This window comes from Aedes aegypti, unplaced genomic scaffold, assembly GCF_002204515.2.
Source record: "Aedes aegypti strain LVP_AGWG unplaced genomic scaffold, AaegL5.0 Primary Assembly AGWG_AaegL5_hic_scaff_1835_PBJ_arrow, whole genome shotgun sequence".
Lineage (NCBI taxonomy): Eukaryota > Metazoa > Arthropoda > Insecta > Diptera > Culicidae > Aedes > Aedes aegypti.
The window spans coordinates 1-20167 of record NW_018735307.1 but is presented as its reverse complement, the minus strand read 5'-3'; the positions used below and the strand labels follow the sequence as shown (position 1 = coordinate 20167).

Genomic DNA, 20167 nt, shown 5'->3' with positions numbered 1-20167 from the left:
CATTTGTTTTATTTTTTGACGTTGGAGAACGTCCTTCGGCATTATGTGGGGGTACAATTCCAAAAAACGAAAAATTGAGCATTGTAACGAAAAATGGTCAGGTTTTGACCGCTAATAACTCAGCCGTTTATCGATAGATTTTCAATATTAATACATCAATCGATCGGAAATTTATCTACGCGTCGATTCAAATGGAGGACACTATTGATTATTGGCAACAAACTATTGAAAAATCGTAAAATGTTGACCCCTTTCTTATCTAACCAATCACGTTCAAGCACATTTTTCGATTCCGCTTCCCACTATAAAAGCGCACCGGTCTTGCTTCTTCCCTTAGTCTTCTTTTTACGGTCGGACTGTGAACACGGTCGGGCGAGTCATTTTCGCTTTGTGTTTGCACCCGCGTCAGAGGAAGACGCAAGGTTAATTTGCGACGGCGATGACGATGGCTTGGGCGGTTCTCCGAGCGGCAGTAGTTCGCGTCCAAGCCATCGTCATCGCCGCCGCAAATTTATCCGCGCTTGCAGATTTCGACTCGTGATCAGGGATTGAATCCTGAGAAAATTGAGAGAATCTCTCACGTATCGCTCTCTGTAACTATCATAACATGCTGCACGTTATGAGAGACTGTTTATCGTATACTGCTACAACTTTGATCAGATTGGGGGGATAGTAGTGAATGATAAAACCCCTCTAAACATGCTCCAAGCCTGGGGGACACTATTGCTTTTGGAAGTTCGTGGATTGTTTATCGTGCCAGTAAAGAAAAACACCTATCCCCAACGGTAAACAAGCGAGAAAAATGGATTTTATCATCGCTCTCTCGTTGGGGCTCTCGCTCGCTGCCTCCATTTATCAGACTTGTTACACCTTGCGATACAATGACGATCGTGGACCGCAACAGATGGGATGTTTTTCTTTGCTTGCTTTGATCGTGTTTCATACTCAAATGAGAGCGAATCCTGCAATGCCTGCTCGTGATAAATTCAGCTTTGGTGGTCAAGAAGCAAGCCCGCTAGGAACGAAATACCGCAGGCCCTCTGAGTTGCTGATCCGAGCAGCAGCTCGCTAATCGAGCGTCAGATTGGTGAAATCGCTCAAGATTTCAAGAGTGAGCATCGTTTCCAGATTTCGACTTATGTCCGGTGATCCACAACCTGTTGGTCTTGTGCGCCATCCAAGTCACGAAACATTTAGCTGGTTCGTTGTATAAGCAAATCGGCGCTTTTCAGGGCCATCAAATGTGTTGAAAAGAGTTAAAAGAATAATATTTCCGACCTTATTACATCTTATATTTCTCACTCAATCTCACAGCTTCATACAAAATTTAATTTGTCATGAATAATTGATGGCACGACAATTTGATACTGTATTCGCGGACGCTGCTGCAGTGCCGTCGGGGTGAGTGCTCAACATTTCACAACGATTGTAAAATAGAGTGGCATTTCCAACAGCTTCTTAGACTTGCCATATTTTATGAGAACATATGTAACAAAATTGCGACATATTTAGAATGCTTTTGAAAAGAAATTCTCATTGAACATTTTTCATCATCAGAAATTTTCCTTCATACTTCATAAAGAAAACTATTGATTATCAATAGCGAACCATTAAATATTTAGTAAATGTCAACCCTTCCAACTATTCATGTTCGACCAATTTCTCACGCATTATCATTTTCCGCAATTCTCAAGTAATTCCAAGCCCAACTCCTTATTGGTACATACCCATTTCCCAGATTGGTCGACTAGAAAGAGAAGCACAAAAGAGAGGATCATCATCTGCTAATCTAAGGGCTTAAAACATGCTTCCTTCGCCGGATTCGGTTTCATTCCATTTTCGCTTTCGAGCCCATCTGAACCTGCTTAGCGAGGAGCACCTCGCAGCCAGAAGCCTGCTGAGCTGTTGATCAGCGTCTGGTTTGTGAAATCGCCCTAGATTGACCCGCGTTTCCAGATTTCGACTCAAGATATCAAAATTGAGCTACGTTTCCAGATTTGGACTTAAGCCGTGTGATCCACTACCTGTTCAGGGTGTCTACTACCTGGAAAAACCTGGAAAACCTGGAATTATCAGGGAATTTTATTCAACCTGGAAAAAACCTGGAATTTTCAGGGAATTTTGATCACAATCAGGGAAATTATTTTGAAGCAGTAATTAGTGGAAGAATATGTTCACGACAAATGATTTTTGCGTCAAAATCCAGAGCAACCATTATTTGCAAAAAAAATCTCTTTAATCGAAAAATCGCTATAAAAATACTATGTAAGCCGTTGTTTTGGTTGCAGGGCCTTCCTTAGCCGAGTGGTTAGAGTCCGCGGCTACAAATCACAGCCATGCTGAAGGTATGTTCGAATCTCGGTCAGTTCACGATCTTTTCGTAATGGAAATTTCCTTGACTTCCCTGGGTATAGAGTATCATCGTATCTGCCACACGATATACGAATGCGGAAATGGCAACTTTGGCAAAGAAAGCTCTCAGATCATAACTGTTTAAGTGCTCATAGGAACACTAAACTGAGAAGCAGGCTCTGTCCCAGTGAGGACGTTAATGCCAAGAAGAAGAAGAAGCTGTTCAGTGAGGATCCTTTTGATTATGAAATTTTATCGACTTATCAAAACATGATTGATGTTTCAAATATCTCTATATTTAATTTGTAAAGGATTACCATATCTAGGAACGGTAGCAGATATTTTTAGAGAATTGTTTTTTTATTTTTATACAAGTCGCTAGAAAGTCTCTATTTTTGATGGAAGGTCTCTGAAATCTCTTTTTAACCCAGAATGGCCTCCAAAGTTTATTTTGTTCTTTTTCCAGAAATTCTTCAAGAAATACGTTTACCAATTCTGTCAGTAATTTTTCAAAGAATGCCTGAAAGAAATTCTTCAGAATTTACTGTAGGAGCTAATGAACACTTCAACGTTTCTACCTCCAGTAATTTTCACAGGGATTCCTAAGAACAGTTTTCCAAAGATTGTCCTACGACTTCCTAGATATTTTTTAACTAACTTTTCAACCGGATTCTCCAGTCGATACTTTAAGAGACCTTCTGAAGATTTCAGAAAAAAAAATCTAAGGAAGCCAGGTTAATGCCAGAGTTTTTGGTAAAATTCGTTCAAGGATTTTTTCCAAGAAACACGACAAGAATTTTTACGCCATTTTGTCTACGGTTTTTCCAACGAATTGCTCCAAAAAATTCTCCAGGGGTTATTCGAGTGAATCTATACATTTCAAAAAATTTCTTAACCCTTAACCAACCCCGCCTTTAGACGGGGACACTTTGGAATGTTTTGTAATTTTTTTTAGCTCGGAAATCAAAATGATTTCATTTTTAGCTTAAACCTTGACTCAAAACAAGCATATAAGAAAAGTTTTTTTTATGACTTTTTAAACTTTTTTGTATTTTTTCAAATTGTTCGAAAAATTGTATTCTTATATAATCTACAAATGGTTCATTTAACGTGTAATCTAAAAATCGTTCCTTTTATATGTTTCTACGATAAACCTATTACAGAAGAAGAGCTTGGTGTTTAGGAAGAGTTTAGATAACTAATAATCATATTTAGATCGAAAATAAAAAGATGGTTGAATTTGATTTCCCTTATGATTTCGCTTATGAAATCTAAATTTAAAAACAAAAATAGTTTTTGCGGCTATCGTCACCTTGATATGGGGTGATGCTGAAATGATACATGAAGTGTTCGTATTACAATAACCATTCCGGCAAAATGTAGAAATTTCGATAAATCAGTTCGCTGTGCGTAATTTTTTTCTAGGAATTTCTTCAGCATTTCATCCAAGGATTACTAAACTTCTTAAAAAAAATCGCTGAGTTATTCAAAAAAATTTCCATGGAATATTCTAAAATTCATTTATGGTTCCACACCAGTTAACACAACAGCAGTTTTTTTTAACAAATTCTCCGATTATTCCTACACATTTTTCCTGGAGTTCTCTTACAAAATCTTGCGGGATATTATCCAGAGATTCACTTGATTTCTTTTTTCAATTATTTAAGCTATTATCTAAAAAATCTTGTAAAATTTTCCCAAGAGTGAGTTTCTCTAGAAATCCTTATTCATCAAGGGGGACTCGAGAACTTATACAAGTTTTAACAGAAGTTACCTTAAGATTTGCTTCCTTGAGAAATATCTTAGAATTTTTGGATGACTTCCCAAGGAAATCTTAGGAGCAATTTCTGGAGTAATTGATGAAGATATACTTAGATAAATTTCTAGTCTTAAAGAAATTTTGAAGCACAATTTTGTAGAAAATCCTAAGATATCCTTGAAGACATCTGGAGCAGTTTCTGGTTGAATATTCCAACATATTTTGAACTGGAGTTTTGAGGAATGTTGTTGAAAAACCGATAATCATCGGATAAAATTCTGGAGGACTAAGGGCTTTCTTGGAAAAACATCAAAAATAATATACGATAGAATACCTGTTGGAATCCCCCAGGTATTGTTTGTGTTAATTTTTGAAAAAATCCAGGTTTTATTTTGAGATATCCAAATCCATTTTTTTTTTTTTTTTGAAATTCCTTAGGACAATTCTTGGAGAGATTTCATGGGAAATAATCACTAAATGTACCTTTGAAGAAAAATGAAAATCTCTCAAATAAGGTATTTAATGTCACGAGATATTTCCAAAACAAGTTTTGGAAATATTCTCTGAGAAACGTAAAGTCGTATGGTCGTATGGTCGTATGTCCTGTAAAGTCTCGTCTTGTTTTTATTACCGTTTGGTATATTTTCGGTTCCAGTTCAGTCTCTTTTTCAGTAAAGAGTTTTTAAAATTTCCTATTTTCAAGACACTCAGTCGCTACCAGAACTGCATCATGCACAATTTTTAAAATTTCTTTCGAAAAAAAACGATTTTGGAAAAGTAATCTGAAATTTAAACAATTTTAGTTTTAAAACTTCATTATAATTATGATTACTCTCTCTTCTCACGACTTTAAACGATTATTTATTCACGAAAAAAGCGTTTTTATTAAAAAAAAAATACTTAAAATATGGTTGCAAATCAGCTAAATTATTCAAAACCAGTCCAAAAGTTGTTTTCGTCAATAGATGAAAATGATTGTTTATCAATAGTTTTACTATTGAAACAGTTACTTGAGTGTTGAATTAATATGATATTGATATGTAAAGAATCATATTTATGTAACTATTGTATTGTATTTATCTGATTCAGTTTGTCTTATGTTCGTCGAAAATCAATGTACTGTCGTTGGGGGTGACAATGGGTCAAAAAGGGATGTGTGCGATTTATGTTTTGAATAACTATCGCAATTTAACTCCAATAAAATTCAAATTTGGTGTGAATGTACTATGATGGTACATTAACAACTGTTCAAAAAATTAAAGACAAATATTTATTCACAGCGGCACCACAAGTGAATGAAAAATGACCCAATCTCACCCAATAGAGGGGGTTGGGTCACTGTAATTGAATAACTTGTTTTTGAGAATATGATTTCAAAACCATTCACAACTGCAAAATCTTGACAAAAAACGATGCAAACAAGACAAAAAGATATCTAAGATGTTTCACAAGTATGATAAATCCACTTAAAAGAAAGATTATACTGAAAATTGAAGAGCTATGAGAAAAAATATGGAAACCCAACATTAATCGTCAAGTTTACATAAATTTTCTTGGTTTTTCCCTCAAATTGTCTTCAAAGTCTCATCCCCATTGCTATAAAGCCCATTCAGTTTCCCCAAAGGTGTACTGAAACAGTGATTATTTTAAACCTTCGCAAATAGTTAAATTTCGGTGCGACATTTCACGATCAATAAATTTCAGGCAGAAGTTGACGTCATAATCCCAGTATTTCAGCGATCCAACTCATTTGTACTTCCGTGAGATATTTCTATAATATGAAAACACTGATAAATAATCAAATTAAAAAAAACACCCTTTTGATAAAAATTTACGATGTTGCTGCGCACGAAACACAGTTGCTGGTTTGAGAAGTTGTCAAAATGCGTTGTATTGTTATTCAATGCACGGAATACTCAACTCGACTTGTTTGATGTTTCAGAGATGCTGTATTTAGAAAGAATAAACACATCTTAATGAAAGAAGAGAACACCCGGCACCGTAAAATGTCAAAAAAGTGGACTTGGAATTTCATTTACTATCGTTCTTGCTTGACCCAATCTCACCCCCGTTTTCAATGTTTTGGACATCGTACCGAAAAAATGATTTTTTTGTGGGAAAATCAAACAGATTCCGGAAAATACCTGTGATGTGTAATGAAAAGACCTTCAACATTCTACTAATACAACGATAGAGGCTAGAGTACATGCGTGATACTTTGTACAGGAGAAATTTAATGTTGTAAATTTTATCTAGTTTCAACATGCAAGTTTATTGATGTAGTACACAAAAACTACTATTTCTAAAAAGGTATATTATTATGAATTATGTGTAATAATATGTTCCCTAACATATGAATTATTAATTTTAGTAATATCAGCGTTATTAGCTGAAATATTTCACAAACCCAAAAAAAAAAAAATATTTCGTTTTGACCCAATCTCACCCCCTAGACCCATTGTCACCCCCATCGACGGTAGCTCTGGGGTTACCATGGGAAAGAGAAGGTTAATTTAAAACTCTTGAACATATTCTAATTAAATGTGACAATCCATCATTTATCTTAATTACTACATTTTAATGTGATACAGGTTGGATAAGACTAACCGGAGGATTGATAATCCGTATTTCTATTATCCAAAAAAAAGGGATTCGACAATCCATAAGTTTTACAGATAATTTGTATTAGTTTAGTTGGAAATATACCTTATCAAATATGTAGCAGATAGCTTTTGCAGCAACAGAGCTCTTACAAACAAAATAAAAGACTCTATCATTGGCTTATAATTTTCTTTTGAATAAAACTTAAACTTTGCGTATGCGTTAAAAAATGTCCAGATATGTATAAATTATAATCAAAAAGAAACACACTTTAAAATTTGTCATTATTTTGTCTTAGCCATATAAAATTAGAGTATTTTTTAAACCTGGAATTATTTTGTGAAACCTGGAAAAACCTGGAAATATCAGGGAATTTCATTAACATTCTGCTGGTTCGTCGTATAAGCAGATAACTAGCTCATATTTATACATTTGCGCTGAGGATTCCCCGTTTGACCATGGCAATCAACTGATAACATCCCGCAGTGCTATTTATCTGTGATAACATCGAAGTTAACAAAGCCATCGGATCTTTTCAGGGCCATCAAATGTGTGGAAAAGAGTTAGAAGAGTAATATTTCCGACTTTATTTATTACATTTAATATTCCTGAATAAATCTCTCATCTCCATACAATATCTCATTTATCATGAATAATTGATGACACGACAATTTGAGATTGTATCCGCGGACGATGCTGCAGTGCCATCAGGGTGAGAGTGCTCAACAATTCACGACGATTTTTAAATAGAGTGGCATTTTCAACATCGTCTTTAATTTCCGATTTTTTAAGAGAACACTTCGATTACTAAAATTATCTCATGTAACAAAATTGCGACATATTTCGAACGTGTATGGAACCAATTCACATCGACCCATTGTAATAATTTTGGCACCCACGGATCAGAAATTTACCTTCATAATAAATAAAACTAATGATTATCAATAGTTAAGTATTGAATATTTAGGGAATGTCAACCCTTCCAACAATTATTGTTCGACCATTTTCTCACGCATTAGCATTTTCCGCGATTTTCTAGCGATTCTAAACCCAACACATTATTAGCACATACCTATTTCCTAGATAGGTCGATAAAAAAGAGAAGAGCACGAAAGGAAGGAGCATCATCTGCTGAGTTGCTTTGAATCATATTTTTCTTACTAAAATATCACTATCTCACTCTAACCAATTTGAAATAATCGAAATATGCTACGATAAACTTTTAAGTTGATTTTCATCGTAATTTAAAAAAAAAACTTCCTTTATCTCTCGATTTTTATGTGATAAATTAATTCTCTTTTGATATAGATAGGTATAATTTATTAACGCATTCAGTTGGAAAGTTTTTTCGTCTTGTAACATGTAGAGCGGCCCTGAAAGAATTCCTGGTAACATGTTTAGCAACCCTCCATTTGTTTAAACAAAATTCAGACGAAGACCCAGTCAATTGTCTGGCGCATTTTTAAAATATTTTTACGTGGTTGCAATAAATCGAAAAACATGGAAATATCCTCTAAAAATTTCAAGAGTAATACTGGTAGAATTTCTGGTATAATTACTGATAGAATACTTGGAGGAAGTTCTAATAAAAAAATACACAAGGAGTCCCTAAATATAAACTGGATCCAGGAGAATCACTTTTCCAAAAATCCTGAACAAATTATTGATAAAACCCCTGAAAGATTTAATAAAAGCATTTCTGAAGAAATCTCTGGTAATATTTCGGGAGTTATCGAGGGACAATTTGAAAAAATACCTTAAACCCTGTGGAAGATAATAAATTTTTGAGATGTGGAATACCTATAAGTAGATGAAAAACCGTACTAAACTATGACTATACCATTTAATTCCACTAGAGTTTGTATCCTTTGACTGATACGCTTATTTCGACCTCAACTGTAAGGCCGTCTTCAGTGTCGTGTACTAAGTCGAGTCCAGTACACGACACTGAAGACGGCCATACAGTTAAGGTCGAAATAAGCGTATCAATCAAAGGATACAAACTCTAGTGGAATTAAATGGTATAGTCATAGTACTAAATTCGGTTTTTCATCTACATGTGCAAAATGGTCATTTTAGCGTGTTTTCAGACCCACTCCCTCCTCTCGTGTTTTTTTTTCTTTTACATACAATAATTTTCAAATGTGTATGGGCCGTAATCATTGAATGTCAACGTGTTCTATGGACGACCCCTGTAAAGATTTATACAAGAAAATCAACATTTTTTTCAGAGATTTTAATAGAAACTCCCTCATGGATTCTTTTGCCAAATCATTCAGTAATTCCTCGTACAATTAAATAAATAAGAACCCGAATTTGGTATTATCCCATTTATTTATGGGTATTCCATCAAACAGTACGTAGATCCTACTAGAATTGTTTCCTTAATTCTCAAAAAAAATCTCCCGAATTATTCCTGTAGGAATTTCAAGAATACTACCTGGAGAAAGCCCTGCAAATATCCTTGGAGGAATTCGTGGAGGGATTTCTGGAGTAATGTCTATTGTAATCCTAGGAGAGAATTGGTTCTGGTGTAATCCTTGTAGGAATTCCTGAAGAAACCCAGAAAGATTTTTCTTCAAGAATCTGTGGAGCAGTCTCCGGAAGAATTCCTGGAAAAATCTCTGAGGAAACATCATGAGAAATCGCTTGAAAAATCCCTGTACAAGCTACTGGAGGAATTCTTGAAAAAACTTCTGGAGGAATCTCAATATAAATATTAAATCAATGAAGGAATCACTGGAGGCATTCCTTCAGGAACTCCTTAAGAAACTTCTTGTGTAATCTCTAAAGGAATCCCTGTAGATATATTTCTGGAGAAAATCTTTGGAATAATCCTTGGTGAAATCCGTGAAGGAGCTTCTGGTATAATTCCTTGAGGAATTTCTAAAGATACTCCTGCAGCCCTATCTGAGCCGGTCTGAAAAAAAATGGAAATTATTAGATCATCCCCTTGATGCTACAACTAGATAACACGAAAATCCAAATTTCGAATGTTCAACATTGAAAGTTTGACCGTTTCATAAGGTGATGGATAATCACAGAGAATATAATTGAAAAACAATCCTTGAGTTGTTTACTTTGAATCACACGCTTGTGATATGTGAGTATCTGGCAGATTTAATTGAGATTTATGTTTCGAGAAATTGAACTCTAAAAATCGAAATTTTGAGTTATTGAGCATTAAGGGGACGAAATGTTCTTCCTGGAGGAATCTCTGGCAAAATTCCTAGTGGAATCCCTGGAAAATCTCTATATGGATCACTGTAGAGAGGAGGAAATTCTGTAACATCCCTGCGGAAATCTTCGAAAAAAAAAATCCAAGAGAAATCTCTCGAATATTTTTCTTTCCGACACCAATGTGGTTTCTTGTCCGACTCTGGTTCTAGCAAATCCTATGAACGAAGATCAACTCTAATAGATTGAGTAGAAGATAGAAGCAAGTGAAAGGATACAATAACAAAAAACGATGAAAGGGACGGGGCCAGGGGATTGAACCCATGACCTTCAACTGTTGATCTTCGGATTGAAATTAATTTCAACTACGTTACACTCGTTCCGATTGCGCTTATCTACTTCCTCTGATACTGTTGGTATAACTTTAGCAAGAAAATCGTCTCGTCGATACCAATCTCAGCGCTGTACAAACTCTTCACGCGAATCTTCACCTTCTGCAGGATCTCCTTCTCCGGGGGCGTCAAAGTTTCCTGTATCTCCGCGATGTACTCTTCCGACTCACCGCGGTCCTTCATCGCTTCCACAATGCTGTCCAGTCGTTGACTCTTCTCGATGAGCCGTTTGTTAACCGTCTTGTCGTGCGTCGACCGGGTGATGGAATTGTACAACGCCTTGTAGCAAATCTCCAACAGCATCGACACGATTTGCGCCTGGTTGACGTAGAACAGGAAGAAGGACTTTGGGGCTCCGGCATTTCCGCCGCCCGTTTTGCGGAATGTCTGGATTTGAAGGAAATTTTCTTCCAACAACTTGTAGGTCAACTGTTTAGCTTCCTTGGCCGGGATCATCGCTTCCTTCTGAATGTCTTCCTGCTCGATGTATTTTTTCATGCGAATAACCCGGAAGATGCGGGCGGCCTTGGAGCCGTACTTTTCCGTGATAACGTTCTCGATGCAACTCCAGGTCAGTTGTTCGAGAATTTTCTTCATGTTGACCGTGAACTGGCCACCTCCGGTGTCGCCGAATTTGCTGACAAAATTAACCGATTCAATAACGGCGACGTACTGATCGAGAAACTTGATCATTTCCAAGTTATTGGACTTTTTCTCGCAGAGCTGTTTCAGTTCAACCATCGGAATGGGATTGGAAACCATTTCCCACGGTTTGGTTCGGGAGTACATTAGCTGAAGAAGAAATTTGAGACACTCCCCTGCACTGGAATCGATCAACCGTTCGGCTGCGTTAATCATTATCGAATCACGGAAATCCAAGTGGAACTTCTCCAGATTGACCAGCCAGTGGATGCCTTCGTCTGGGGCTTTAGTAGTTTTGCCCTCCTGAAGATCCAGAAGCTTGCGAAGATCTAGCTCTGGCATTTGGAAGAGATTCGCACTTTCGTAATCCAACATTTCCAGCTCGTTGGAGGGGTCAATCGGTTTTGGGTCTGGTGCGCGGATGAAATAGTTCTTAGCTACCAGATCGCTGAACTTCTCGCGGAACTTCGTAATAGTGTTCTTGTCTTTCACATCGGAGATGGCCGTTCCCTTGAGGATTACGTAGGAAGCCGTCTGGCAACCGGCTCTCAGCAATTCCTCCGTCAAGGTTGCACACTCGGGGCCATACTTAGTTTGAATCAGGTGCACAAATCGAGGATAGCGCAATACCATAAGGACCTTTTCGTAATCCAGAATGTATTCGGTTGCTGATCCGGCTTTATTCGGTTGGTGTCGTGCGAGACCAAATTTCAGCAAAATCGCTAGAGCTTTGCAGACCTGAGAAGAGAACGAATTTGATATTAAAGATGGAAATGAAAACAAATCTATCTCTATTAACATACCTCCGATTTCGAGAGTCCGGTGCTTTTGATGACCATCGATAGGGTTTTGGCGACGGCGGCGAAAAGGTCATCGGCCACCATGCGAACCACGTCGCCAAAGTGCTGCTGCACTATGCACGAGCATAGCTTACCTAGCTGGATGGACATTCCTGGCAAAACGAGGCGAAACCGATTATACTAAGATGAGGGGAAATTAAAAAAATTGTCTTTAGTTTGTGCAACACGTTTCCAAAACTCTTCCAAACTGCTTGTTTATGTTGACGATCTGCGGTTTCTTGATTTGACGTTTCCCAAACAGGTTAACGAAAAAAGGCCGGTCTTTGAGTGACCGAATGATCAGTTTTTTATGTGGAACTCAGTTGGGGAAGGTTCGAAAATTATGTCCACCTGTTTTCAAAACGTTTCGAGAGAGATACGCGTTTTGAGCGATATCGACTAAATATACACAAATCAAGAAAATATTCAGCTTGTTACGAGTGCTAATTCGCTTTCTGATAGCCCGCATAGAAAATTACGGTTTATCATACATTTAAAACAACAAATATCTTGTAGCGGTAAAGGTTAACGTTTAATATGTTGAACAATATGAGTTACAGACTTATACTATAAAGAATGGTATGAATGACCTACCGCACACTGTAACAATATATTGAAGTGTTCAGATAAATACTGCTTCGCGACTAAAAGTGGGTGTACCAACGACCCTATTTGAGTACATTACGGATCTCTCATGAAAAGGTCTTATCGGACAGTTATAATTTTATGGGCAATGTGTCTGTAACTCAGGTAACTCACGAGTGCTTTGTTTTTATTTTTTATGTCGTCCGATGATGAGTGAGAGCCGCACCGAAAAACGGTGGTAAACAACAACAGAATGGCTGATGAACGGAATTTCCGTTCAACTTATTATGAAAAAGTCGGCTGCCGGAGCGTGGAAGAGCGAAAATCTTTGGAAATTCTGCTCAAGGACAAGCCGCTGAATGTGCTCAAACTGAAACAGTTCTGTATCCGGTTCACTGTACCTAACATCCACCGGAGTGTGCTATGGAACTTCCTGCTCGGTGAGTATTTAAATTTTATCATTTCTGATTGGGATGATTGGAAGGAACTTTCTACAATCGGTTCGTTTCTTTTCAAGGTGTCACTCCGGCCTATACCGATTCCTGCAAATATGTAATGACCCAACGGGAAGCGGTGTACGATGATTTACTACGGGCCTTGCAGGTGATGAGAATTGTCGATGATAAAACACCAAAGCCCAGGGTTTTTATACGCAATGTGGCTTCTGGAAACTAAACAACTTTGTCTGGGATATGACCTGAATGTAGGAATCTTTGTCGCGGAAAAATTGCCGTATAACCTTCTGTATTCTTACTTTACAGCAAGAGTGCCATTTCAGCAACATAACCGAGGTGTTGTTGCAGAGCTTCGACAACGATATCGAGATCTATTGGATGGCTAAAGGGTTTCACGAGTACAGCCAGGAAATTATAGAGGAAATGGGAAAGTTGTCCGATTTGACCGGTACAATCCTGGAGAAGGAAGACAACGGGTTGTACATTCATCTAAAATCGTGCGACATATTGCCCGTGCTTCCGTTGGAGAAGTGGTACGGATCTTTCTTCGCCGGTGTTCTGCCGGAGTTGGCCATTATTCGTATATGGGACAAAATCTGCGGAGGATCGATCAAGATTGTAATCTTTGTGCTGATAGAAATACTTCGCACCTTGCGGAGAAGGGTGCTCCGGTGCGTGGATCTGAAATCTTTGCTCGAGTGCATTGAAACCGTAAGTAGTAATAGTAATTTTAACTTGGCACGCCGGCCGACTGAATAACATTTTGCCATGAATCATTTCGCTGTACAACTTTAGCCAATTTGTAATTGTTATGGAAATTCTCATAGCCTACTGTATTGAACCGTATACATATTTTCCTTACCATTTCTTTGAAAATGAACATAGAACGATTAACCTGTCCAAATTGTAAGCGTGTTAAAATTACATACGATACCCTACCTACCTATATATACATCACAATTACACCTAAAATTATCATTAACAATTATTTTCAATATATTAAAAATATTCCAAAATGCGCGGAATCATGGTCTTAGGCGCGTTGAATTACGGCAATTTATGGTAGGCAAACATTCCAGATCTTATTTTAAAATTTCTGCACAAAGCGATAATAAAAAGTGTACTGCTGTTAGATGCTTCCTTCGCGAGATTATTGCCTTTGAAGTTTTAGTGCAGCCTTGGAAGTTGGATTCAAAACTGTTTTATATTAACACTCACTCAGAATTAAAAATAGCTAACGAACTACTTAAGTTTATGCATTGGCATTTCCTATCTGCCTCTCTTCTACTCTACTGTGAATTTTTACATTTAAACGAAGTTCCTATGCTGTTCCGCTCAGAAAAGTAAAAATTTCTCCGGAACATGAACAAGAGACCAACATAATTTTTTTTTTTATTATTTCGTTTGCTTCAAGCCGTTGAGCCTTCAATCACAACGCCGTATTCAGCATCACAGAGCTGATCTTAGTTTCTATTACTAATAGAAAAATTCAAACCCTTTACAAGTTTATTATTCGATAAACCCATTTCAATTTCCGTATGATCCGTGTTTGGGGGAACACTGATCAGAGCAAGCCTTTTTTGTTGCACTCTTCTCGTGACCCGCCTCGATCGCCGTCGCTTATTTTGTAGCCTCATTGTGTTCGGTTGATGAGTTTGATCCATTGTCATCATCAGTCCAGTCGTCGTCATTGTCGTCGTCGTTCTGTTGTTTCGCTTCTGCTGGGTCATTTGCACGAACATGTGATGGTGATGTTTGCCGCTTGTTGTTTATGGGAGGGAAATCATCCTGATTGAAACAATTCGTCGGACGATTTTGATGCTGTCGATGTTTGCAGAGATTTATGAGCGGGTGCAGTAATTGAAGTTGCACACTTTCTGCCAGGATGAGAAGGCTCGGCGCCATCGCTGGCATGATTTTGACTGGCCGATATATGAGACCATAGTAGGTTCATTTTCTATAGTGATGAACGATGGAATTTCGCGAAGTAAGTTCATCCTAAGTACTCGCACTCCGTTGAAACACGGGAAAATAGTGCTCCACTTCTCATTTCTAATGGAGATTACCTCTCCATTCTTCACATATAGTCCGCGATGGTAAACTTGACTCATCGACGGTGGGAGGTCATGGATTCGAACCGTCACTGCGTCACAATCGATGTAAACCGGGAATTCTAAATTTCGTGTTACCACAAAGCATTGTTCGTTTCCAATTATGCTCTAATTGGTACCGAGCGACAATCTCTTTCGACTTCATTTCGATGAGCACACAGTTGCGCGTGTGATGCAACTGTATGCTCTTCTACATCAGAAATCTGGAGCTTTATTTCATTCTCCAAAAATTGCTGTACATTTGCCACATCAGGGCGAATGGGGAGAACACTGAAGTCAACCACTAGAGTGTTATTCCCGAGCACTGGCACATTTTCCACAAACTGCAAACGAAAGCGAGAAAGGCAAAGAAGTACGTCCGACGCGTGCGATGTTTGGCTGTCCAAGACCAACATAACCAAAAGAAAGCAATCATGAACCAAGAGATAAGAATTTTTTACAAGGATTTGTCAGTAAATATCAGCAGATATTATTTCATGATAATTCAAGTATTGCTCAAAAGGGTAATGTATTTTTTTATTTTAAATGTATCTTCAACTTCATCGGAAGTACTCGCATACTCTCCGTTGTATTGAAGACCCGCGGTTTTCGGCATCGTAGCGCTGAAGGTCTGCTGGACAGGAGTAATGGTGCGAATGTTTAGAGGCAATCATACATCTCGACGCCCGCCTCGGTACAATCTAAGCGCGACTGAAGCAACCGAATGTCGCCCAATGCGTACGCACAGCATCTTGGCAGCGTTATCGGATTATGGCGAGCTCGATAGGGCCCTCTAGAGACAGCTGGATTCAAAGCAGCCATTAACTACGCTGCCGAAAGCATTGTCGGATATGTGGAACGGAGATCATGAAATGATTGGTTCGACGAGGAGTGCTAGGTGGTTTTGAAGGAGAAGAATGCAGAGCGGGCTGCGATGCTGCAGCATGGTACGCGGCAAAACGTGGAACGATACATATTGAAGCGAAACAGCAATGCGCCTATTTCGGGACAAAAAAGCGTCGCATGGAAGAGGTACACGAAAAATACTATTCTAGCTGATCACGCTCATTCTTAAAACTTCCGTCTCAAGGGGGCGGAAAGTCAAAAAAGTTTGAGAAACACTGATCTAGCCCGTCCACCATCGCGGAATTTTTCAGGTTGAGCACATTCTTGAAGCTAAGGTGCCCCTTATCGCTTATGCCACAGCTGTAGCTCTGTGCTGCTACCGGCTGCCAATGCAGATCCACTTGGCAAAACGATTCATTCGCAGATAAAAAAAGATTGCCCTTTGATTTCGCCACGCCGATGGTTTTGCCATCCTTCGTCAAAATTGAACGATCCGGCTTGAACTCACCGGGCACGCCCACGTTCAGCAACTTTCGAAAACGACTTCAGGTTGTATTTTAATTGCTTGACGTGAAACACGTGTCAAAACGACAATGTGTACCGATTTTTACCAACGCACAACCTGCCGTTCACGGTACCTTCTTTCGTTGCTACCAGCCTCTACCACAGACAAACAGACGTCACACTCTCTCAATTGTTCATCGACCATCTTTTTAACGATTTGACTCAAAATATGGTAGGTGGCCAATCCGCCACCCGCACTGCCCATAATCGCATATCAGTCCCATGTCGACTTTTGACCGATTTGCGTTTTTGCATAAATCAATACAACATCGTCAGAAAGATCGATAAAAAACTGCTAAAAAAGTAGCCTTTGTTCCTAACTTTTACAAAAACAAACTCCACTTGTGTTGTTCCATCTTGAAAGTATTCGCATAACAGTCACATCAAAGTCCGTATAGTGGTCGGACTCAGGAATGGGTACCCACTTCAAGTACTACATACGGTCTCTCGGTACTACTAGTCATTCACTTATGTGTAACGAAGTAAAGAGAAATCAATTATACAGTAAAACCTCCATGAGTCGATGTTCTATGTCTTAATATTGACTCATGGAACCATATTTAAACAAAATTTCATGGTATCTATGATGATTCGCCCAAACAGCATTCCAAAGCATTTCTGTTCCATGACTCCGATGTTTCCATGAGTCTATGGTCCCTTCAGATATCGGACTCATAGAGGTTTGACTGTATTTAATACACACTTGCTTAACGACATTGTAAATGTCGTGTATTCACGTTGTTTCGAAAAATATTTTTAAATTAGTGGATATAAACACATAATTATTATTTTCAAAATTACGATGCATTACAAGATTTTCAATTTCTAGATAGATAGGCATTAGGGTAGAAGCGACCGGTTTTGGCCATACGCCAGTTGTAGCCATAGTGGATTATACACCGTTTTACATAGCCAATCAGCATGAAACCTTTTGTGTTTAGTAGATCACATTCACATGATAGAGCTACATTCATTTACTCGTCCAAATTGATTCAAAACATAAGTAAAACAATCCATTTTCCTTAGTTTAACTCCCATACTCCTAGTTTGACCACTCTCATAAGAAATCAATGTGACTGGCCAATTCAGGAACCGAAGTTAAGTCTGTCCGAAACTGGTTCTGGTGGCCTATTTTGACCAACGATATTTTCGAAGCGAAACGATGATTTTAGCTCAGTTTCGATATTTTACACACATAATATGGATTGAAAGCTTGCATTTGAAATATTTGTAGTTTAAATGCGGCTTCCCATCTAATTTTTATTGACATTTTCTCTTAGACTGGCCAAAACCGGTGCTTTTACCCTATACAAATATTAACCTTCTTTTATGTCCATAGTTAACCATTTGGGTGGTACGAGGGAAATAAAAACAAATGAGGAACAAAAATTAAAATAAAATAATGTTCATTCTACATTTTTCATTTAAATTTTGTAATTATTGTTTGCTGGCGCTCAGGAATATCGAACTAAAACTTATTTTTGCGTTTTTCGATAACTGGTAATATTGACTTGAGTAGTACTTGCTTGTAAGTGTGCAAAATGAAAACTTTTCAACGCAAAAGCAATATTTCCATATGAAAACCATCAGCAATTATCATCTTCTTCATCTGCTTTTTGGGAAAATACAAAAAGACTTTGGCTCAGCATATCCCATGAGCCACTGTATTTTAGATCTGGGTCTCTCATGACTGTGAGCAAATTCCACATCATGACACGTGTTTTGAGAAAACATTCAATCCGATGTTTTTTTTTTATCTGGCGATTCATCCCTGGACGTACAGTATCTTATCCGTAACTCGCTATTCCGTATCTCGATATCGAGTTAAAGAACGTGTAGTAAATGTGGGTTTTCATGGATACCTCGATGGTCGCTTTAACCAAAGTTACCCTGACTTTGTGCTCTTTAGCACGATATTTCCCTAACTCGATAGTCGCCTTAACATCGAGTTACGGAGAATTGACTGTACTATAAAAACTATTTTTTTACGGCCAAAGAACATAAATAGCAAATGATGGGACTGCTATGCAAATACATTGGTATATTATATTGTACAGTGGGGATTCGCTCGTTGGGGGTCCGCTACATGAAATGACTCGATGGTTGGATGTTCACTGGTTGGCAAATATTCCAACTAAAAAGCATTTGAATGTCAAGAGCAGATGTCAAACTGACTTTGACATCTGAGCACCGTCGCATAGGCCTATTCACATGACGTCTCAAATCAGCTGATCGGGAAGCACTTTGACAGTTCTTCTATGAAAATGACAGGCCCGTGTTAGCACCGGTCCTCCACCGATGTAAACAAATGCATAGACGGATCTGTCACATGAAAAGGCCTATTGAAGTCCCCATATATAGAACAAATGTGCATGTATATGTGCGTTTTGGGACGATTTTGCTCTCCAGATGGGTGAGTCTGCAACATTTTCACCAGCTGTCAGTCGTTCCAACTAACGAGTCAGATTCGCTAGCTGGAAGGCAGTCGTGTTCCAACCAGCGAATCCCCGCTGTAAATAATCGCATAACAGTCTCGCTAGGATTTGTCTGTATTTTAAGGTAAATTTTCAACTTGAATTCAAAAGAAATTTATTAGGTTTGTTCGTGTACTCAATAAACAGTGATATGTAGAAATTCAACACATTCTAGGCTAAATAGAGACTCAAAATGGAGCGAAATTGTTTCCATATTTCAATCGTGTTTTTCTCAGTTTGTCGTTTTCCAACATGGGACTGTTGTGCAAAGAGGGGCAGCGCAGTGCTCGCATCGTTTTTGTTCGCGTTTGCCGTTTACACACTACCATCTGTTGGTCCGTCGACCAAATACACTATTTTTAGCATTGGGCGTACATGTCCTCGTGACTATGATTTTCACAGACAAACAGACGTCACACTCTCACCGATATCCATCGACCACCTTTTTAACGGCCGATTCAAATATATGGTAGGTGGCCAATCCACCACCCGCAGCGCTTGCATCGTTTTTGTTCGCGTTTGACGTTTACACACTACCGCCATCTGTTGGTCCATCGGCCAAACACACCGATTTTAGCATTGGGCGTACATGTCATCGTGACTATGATTTTGAACGGGATTTGTTCTAAGTGTTACGTCTGTTTGTCTGTGATGATTTTGATCGCGATTTGTTCTAAGTGTGTCGTCTGTTTGTCTGTGCTCTTACCATCCTTTGCACTGTCGATATGAAGATATACGTGCAGCTCGTGGATCTCCTGGAACACCACTCCGTCAGACCCACTCGCAGCACTCGAACCGGATTCTGTTCCAGAACGCTTTTGCTCCTCCGCTAGAAGGCGTGCTGTGACGGTCTCAATCTTTAGTTGTTCATCCAAATTTTCCATAACCGTGGTAAAAACATCGTAACTAGGTGACTACGAAATAAACAGCTGGCTCACCAGGTCGAGCTCCGTAACCGTGGCACCGACGTTTTTCAGCTGTCTTCCCAGCTCATCAGACCGTCGGAAATGGTCCGCCACATTATTGTACAGTGTTGCCAGTTTCACAGAAAAATCCACCACAGTTGTTATATACAGTGACCGGCACAAAAAAGATCCACTCTCAGTTTATAAGAAAATTGCTTCAAACTTGTGATTTTTTTGAAACTTATTTTTATTTCAGTTTATGTAACAGAAAAGTAAACTTCCAAACTTCATTTTGTCATAGAAACATCATTGATTTTTATTAAAAAGAAAATTTAAAAAATCATATTGCTTTATACTTAGGTTTTTTGAATATGACAGAAAAAAAGATCCGCTTCATGTTTTTTCACAAAACAATAACAAAAAAAAATCAAAACAAATCATTAGTACTCAATATGACCTCCTTTGGCCTCAATCACCAACTGAAGA

At 38.4% G+C, this 20167-nt stretch overlaps 2 protein-coding genes across 2 annotated transcripts; one reads left to right on the top strand and one right to left on the bottom strand.

Annotated features, from left to right (window-relative positions):
* Nucleotides 1-10264: 10264 nt before the first annotated feature.
* Nucleotides 10265-12021, bottom strand: LOC5569233 (DNA-directed RNA polymerase III subunit RPC3). The gene is made up of 2 exons (XM_001652743.2): nt 11727-12021; nt 10265-11661 (listed from the first exon to the last, which is right to left on the bottom strand). Exons 1-2 carry the CDS (start codon nt 11871-11873, stop codon nt 10285-10287), a joined length of 1524 nt encoding a protein of 507 aa, XP_001652793.1. The 5' UTR covers nt 11874-12021; the 3' UTR covers nt 10265-10284.
* A 562-nt stretch (nt 12022-12583) lies between these two features.
* LOC5569232 (TBC1 domain family member 7) lies at nt 12584-13561 on the top strand. The gene is given in 4 exon segments (XM_021856571.1): nt 12584-12787; nt 12865-12992; nt 12994-13050; nt 13109-13561. Coding segments are annotated over 4 exon segments (825 nt in total). The 5' UTR covers nt 12584-12600.
* The last annotated feature ends 6606 nt before the right edge of the window (nt 13562-20167 follow it).

Coding starts and splice junctions, on each gene's coding strand:
- LOC5569233 (XM_001652743.2), bottom strand. CDS start 11,873: ATGTCCATCCAGCTAGGTAAGCTATGCTCGTGCATAGTGCAGCAGCAC. Junction 11,662..11,726: donor CCGGACTCTCGAAATCGGAG/GTATGTTAATAG, acceptor TTCTCTTCTCAG/GTCTGCAAAGCTCTAGCGAT.